At 40.0% G+C, this 6,113-nt stretch overlaps 1 protein-coding gene across 1 annotated transcript; it reads left to right on the top strand.

Annotated features, from left to right (window-relative positions):
* The first annotated feature begins 292 nt into the window (after positions 1-292).
* LOC124662942 lies at positions 293-5,066 on the top strand. The gene is made up of 8 exons (XM_047200717.1): positions 293-757; positions 1,565-1,709; positions 1,785-1,935; positions 2,020-2,145; positions 2,225-2,305; positions 3,681-3,873; positions 3,970-4,240; positions 4,797-5,066. The coding sequence occupies exons 1-8, from the start codon at positions 293-295 to the stop codon at positions 5,003-5,005; spliced, it is 1,641 nt and encodes a 546-aa protein (XP_047056673.1). The 3' UTR covers positions 5,006-5,066.
* Positions 5,067-6,113: the final 1,047 nt, after the last annotated feature.

Raw genomic sequence — 6,113 nt, 5'->3', positions numbered from 1 at the left:
ATGTCAACAATCTATACGCTGGTTAGCCATTAATTGCAAATATGACATGTGTGGTCCACAAGTTGTGTGACTCAAATTATACGCTGAGTGGAAAAATGATAAAATCTGATAAATTTTGTAGTTCTAAAATATGAAATTTCACTATACTAAGATAGACACCTTTTGCCATTTTTATAACCTAAAATCTTAAAATTTTCAAATTGAAATTTCGCATGCTTGTCATATAATTCCTCTCTTCCATAATTTTTGTTCGTGGTTTTATGTCAAATGTAAATTAAAACCACAAAAAATTATGGAACAGAGGGAGTACATTATTGACTACATCCACAAATTTTTTAAAACTTTTAAATCTTTGAAGTACGGCACTGGCCAAAGAGTGGGGGCAGTTACAGGTATTTTTTCAGAAAAGCCCTCGCACTACCTTCTATTCCAGAACACCCATATAGTGGTACCGGGCTCCACCTCGGGCCTCAACCCTAACCCCCTCTACGGAGCCAAAGCTCCGGCGAGATGCCCATCGGCGCTTCGGCGTGACGCAACATCTCGTCGGCGGCGTGGAGGACGGGGGCGGCGCGAGATGGACGCGAGGCCTCGGCCGTCCTGCGGGCGTAGGGTGACGGCCAAGAAGCGGCCGAGGCCGGCGGATGTGTCCTCCAACAGCGCGCGGAAGCTGCAGCGGCGGGAGGTTGCGGCGTTCCCCGCACGCAACTTCGCCGCGAGAAGCACGCGGGAGCGGTTCCGCAATATCCAGCTCCAGGTCCGCCACGCGCCCCTCCTCCCAACTGTCTCATTGTCAATTGTGAGGGTTTAAGGGGATAATAATTCTTAAAGATCTGAAATTGTGGGAAGAATCGGATCCGGAGAGCCCAGGTGACGTGAGGTACTATTATATAGAGTGCCGTGCGGGAAGTTAAGTTTTGATAAAAAAATACTTCTTTTTAGAATTCTTTATTATTACTTGTTCGCTAGCTTCACTTTTGTCAAGTATCAGGGCTGTTAATAGTGCATCGCGGATTTGCATCAGTAGCACTGTAATTCTATGATAATAAGATGGGAAAAGATTTGTTCTTTATGTTGTATTCCTATTGTTGATGGTCTGGATGGTCATTTCCAGGACAATTTGGTTTGTTTGATCTCTGAAATATCTCCAGGGGGCAACTTATAATTGGATGAAACAAATGGGCCCTTTCATATTTTGATTGCCAGCCTTGGAAAAGGATGATATCTCAGTCAGCTCTGACTCTGAGAACCTGAAGTTACAAAGTAGATTTTACAAGCTACATTTCAGTGGTTGATTCAGTTATTCCATTCACCTACTCTGTTTAGGGATCCAGCCTTGGCCAATTAAGTTTGTTATCATTCACTCACCCAGTTCTTAGCACTTAATGCTCAACAACGACTCTTGAGTTGCTTGATTTTTGTGAATACTATTCCTTGTTAAGACTGCCCTTTCCCTTCCGCTTAGATTCCTGTGTTTTTTTTTTCCTCTCGATCTGCTAGTGACATATGCATAATGTATCTATGTGGCATTCTTAATAACATAAGTTTTTTCATATTTTTTTAGGAAGAGTTTGATACCTATGATCCGAAGGAGAATAGGTCACTCCTACCTTTCTTGAGTAAGCGGTCTGAAATTATCGAGATAGTTGGAGCCCGTGATATTATATTTGCTTTATCACAGTTGGGAGTCTGTGCTGCGTTCAGTAGAGGTACACATGTTTTGAATTTATGATAATGACTGGTTCTTGTTTAAACAACCATCATAATAGTTCCTTTGTTTCCAGTGACGAACCAGCGGATTTGCTTTCTAAATGGAAGTCCAGATGAAGTCATCCGCAGTTTGTTTTATAACAAGAATAATGACTCGCTTATAACTGTATCAGTTTATGGCTCTGAAAATTTCAGTGCCTTAAGATGCAGGACAACTCGAATTGAGTGAGTTTGACTTTCTGTGTTCCTTTTACAGTACTAGGCTTCTACTTTTGTGATAGTATATTTACATAATATTTTACTCTTAAGGTATATACGCCGTGGAAAGCCAGATGGTGGTTACCCTCTTTTTGAGACAGAATCGTTGAAGTGGCCAGGTTTCGTGGAGTTTGATGATGTGAACGGAAAGGTGTTGACTTACTCTGCACAAGACAGGTAACAAACTCGCTACATTTCTGTGAGAAAGAAAAATTACTTTGTACGAGTTATGACACTATGTTCTTATTTCTAGCAGTACTTATAAGGTGTTTGATTTGAAGAACTACACACTGCTGTACACGATATCTGATAAAGATGTTCAAGAGATAAAAATCAGGTAAGGGAATATCTCTTGATTTGTTTTCCTAAATTACATTGGCATCGTACAACAATCCTGGTTTTTGTTTCTGTGTCACTTTTCTGTTCTCGTGCAATACTGACATAATATTTTTGTTTGACATCTTTTTTCTCTCGTGATTAGAAGTGCAAAGTAGGTGTTGAGATAGACAAAATTTTATTAGTCAAACAACAAATAGGAAAAGGCTGGTTAGGAAAACATGATTATCACAATTTAACATGATGACATACATGATTATCATAATTCAACGCGATGACAAACACAGCTTATTTCATGTTGTAACTACATGGTAGAATGGCCAGAATTCTATATTACTACCGAGATCATTTTGACATCAATTCTGTATTTCACCGTTTCTCCTTCAGCCATTCATCTGATATGTTCTAGAGCGGATAATTGTTAGCAACTAATTAAGTAAAGTATGCTGAAAGCAGGTAAGCTAACCTTTTTAGTATCACTACGTGATAACTGAGGATTGAATAAAAATATAAGTGTGCGTTTGTGCATTTTCTAGAGGTTTTTCATGTTTCGGCAAGCAATTCAACGGATTTTGTTTTGAAGGAAAAATAGTGTGTTACTACGGGGCAGGTTCGGCATACCACATAGCATTTCTGTGCACTGTTCTCTACAGCAACAAGGGCTACCGTTCACGTTAACTATGCCAAGTAGAACTGTATCATGCAGGGTCTAGTGGGTAACTCAGATTCACGACTAGTACATTGTCTTCTAATTTAAGTTTGATTTGGCTGTTATTCATATTTGCATCCATACATCTATTAGCTATCCATTTTGTGGGACTGGACTATATAAGCCATGCCACCATTTTCTCTTACCAGGAAACAAGAAAGAATTAACATGTCATTCTTTTCTCCAGTCTCCTATCTTCCCTAAAAAAGTCATGCTGCCAGACTGTCCTTGCGGTCGTATTAAGTATTAACAATGTAATGATTTAAGGAACATCATTATGCACCTTATCTTTGTTAAATGGAGAATCTAATGGTGAAAATTTGGGAATAAGTTCATTATATTTACGAAACGCACTTCAGAAAGTACCTCCATGCTCTCCTAAGAAGTGATGAATAGCGGAAATGTTACGGTAAACCATTGGCCAAAAAATACACTGTTTTAATAATATTGTGTAATGTAGTTTGGAGAGAGCTGGAACATTATTACAAGTTTGTTGGACACAGATTTATTCTTTGCCACTTTGAAGATGTGAATAGTTTATTGTTTTCTTCAAAGAGGATATGGCTGGATTGATTGAATTTTGTTTCTTGTGCACAATGTCCATTCAAGAGGAGTTTTAGCTCACGTAATTAATGATCTCTTATTGCTTTTTATTGCCTTCTCACAGCCCTGGTATAATGCTATTGATCTACTCTAGAAAAAGGGGATATATTCCTCTTGAGATTCTTTCTATTGAGGATGGGAAGCGGTTGAAGTCATTCAGACATCTTCTTCACCGCAATAAGAAGGTTGATTTCATCGAGCAATTCAATGAAAAACTTCTAGTGAAACAGGACGGAGAGAACCTTCAAATTCTTGATGTAAGCATTTTGCCTTTAATATAGAAGATGGCGCGAAATAAATGCAATCTAATTTTCTGCTTCTTGTTTGTAATGGACTTCTTTACACTACTGCAGGTAAGAAATTTTAAGACAACAGAAGTGAGCAGCAGTGAGTTTGTGACTCCGTCAGCTTTTATTTTTCTATACGAGATGCAGCTGTTCCTGACATTCCGCAATCGGTCAGTATCTGTTTGGAATTTCCGTGGTGAACTGGTGACATCCTTTGAGGACCATTTGTTGTGGCATCCCGATTGCAATACAAACAGTATTTACATAACTAGCAACCAAGACCTTATTATATCTTATTGCAAAGCTGACCCGGATGATCCATCTTCACAGGACAATGGTAACATTTAAACTCATGCTTCAACATGTACAACTTACGTGTTTAATTGGTAACGAAGTTGTAGTCTGCTTGATGCATTTAACTAATTGACTTATTATGATTGTTGATCCTCTCTGTCAATCCTGCTACCTTTTATCCATTATTACATTGCTTCTAGCCATGTTAGATTTAGTTTGTGGTGCTATCAATTTTCTCTTCGATTGGAGGCACTGCTCCCACACTTTAGGTCATTTTGATGATTGATGCATGCAATTCTCAGTACTGCTCAAAGTGTGTGTCAGTAAAGTTTCTTCTCTTTGTTTTGACTAGTACAAATGGTAGAATAGGACTGCTCTGTTGTTTATTTCAAGGGGTAGCTAGTGATCACTGAATTTGAGTAATTTAATTACAGGAAACATGCATGAGAAAGTATGTCAAGTTACATTTGTGCTAATTGCAATCACCTTTAAATTTACGCAAAAACACTCCTTTTACTTGCTGAAGTACATACATGAGGAGGATGCCACTATTTATCCCCGCATAATCCTTCTAATTTTTTACTTTGGTTCGTATGCAGCTTGTTCGATAAACATCAGCGAGATATTGACCGGAAAATGTGTGGCCAAGATAAAAGCAGGGAACCTCTGCAAACAAAAGAAGTCGTCGAACTTTCAGTGCACGCCTTCAGAGGCCCTTTCAGACATCACATCCCTGTACTACGATGAAGAGCGTGAAGAGATCTACACTGGCAACCAACAAGGCCTTGTCCATGTGTGGTCAAATTAGCAGCTCCTCAGGCAGGCTAGGTTACATCAGGCACCAAAGAATAGTCGTGGTATCTTCCGCAGGCCTTCATGGTGAGAATGCAGGATGCTAGTCGTTTGTGTATAGTTTAGTAAGGTAGTTCACCATCCATCCGGCCACTTCTTATCTGTTGCCAGGTTACATTTGTCGTCTGTTTTGGGGGTCCGTGTTAGTTTCCAAAGATGTTTATCATAGGCTTCAGCTGAGAGGAAAAGGCATCGGGTGTGTTGAGGATATTGCCTCAGAAGTTATTTATCTGATTCTAGTTTTGAAGTGCACTTTTCTACCCTTTCCTTTTTTTTTTTTGCGTGCAAAGATGTACATTCATCCATCTTAAGCCAACCGTATAGAGTGCAAGATTTGAGCCCTCAGGAAACAAGCAAATACAACAGCGAGAAGACACAAACAAAGGGTGCACATTCCTGACCTCAAAGGAGACTGAGCTCAAGCCACCGCTGCCATCCATGCCCACATTGGCAAAGCTCAACAAGGGAATAGGGCCTCCCAATGGGGGTTAATTTTTTTTTTTTTTACGAGGGCAAAAGCTTTGCCCGATGGGGGTTAAAAATGAAGGTGAAGGGATTCGGCATCTGGTATTTCAACTCCGGCAGCCCAGATTATCGCTGTGCAGATGAGATGGAGACCTTCAAGAACAGCTCTATTACCCCTAGGTCGTCTGAAGGAGCCATAGGTTGATCAATCCACCGTCCTCCGTCTGCTGCCACATCAGTGAAGAAAAAGGTGATGGAAAGCACCCTCAGGCACCAGATACGCCACCAACATCCATCTTATTACACTATGGAAGACAACACACAACAGGGAAGAACCCTGCTCGAGTTTTAGATGCATCGTGTATTGCTCCCTCTGTCCTAAAATGAGTGTCTCAAAACTATAACAAATACATCGTATCTAGACGAAATCGAGACACTTATTTTAGGATGGAGGTAGTAGTATTGTATTGCACGGTGTACCATTGCACTAATTCCACATTCATCTACAGCAACATTGCAAAAAACAGAGACTGCCCTTCATAGTTCAGGATTATCCCCGAGATAGCTGCTTGAAAACGTACTTGAAACTTGAAAGCCTC

The sequence above is a fragment of the Lolium rigidum genome, chromosome 6, assembly GCF_022539505.1.
Source record: "Lolium rigidum isolate FL_2022 chromosome 6, APGP_CSIRO_Lrig_0.1, whole genome shotgun sequence".
NCBI classification, from domain to species: domain Eukaryota; kingdom Viridiplantae; phylum Streptophyta; class Magnoliopsida; order Poales; family Poaceae; genus Lolium; species Lolium rigidum.
This window is presented reverse-complemented; position numbering and strand designations above follow the sequence as displayed.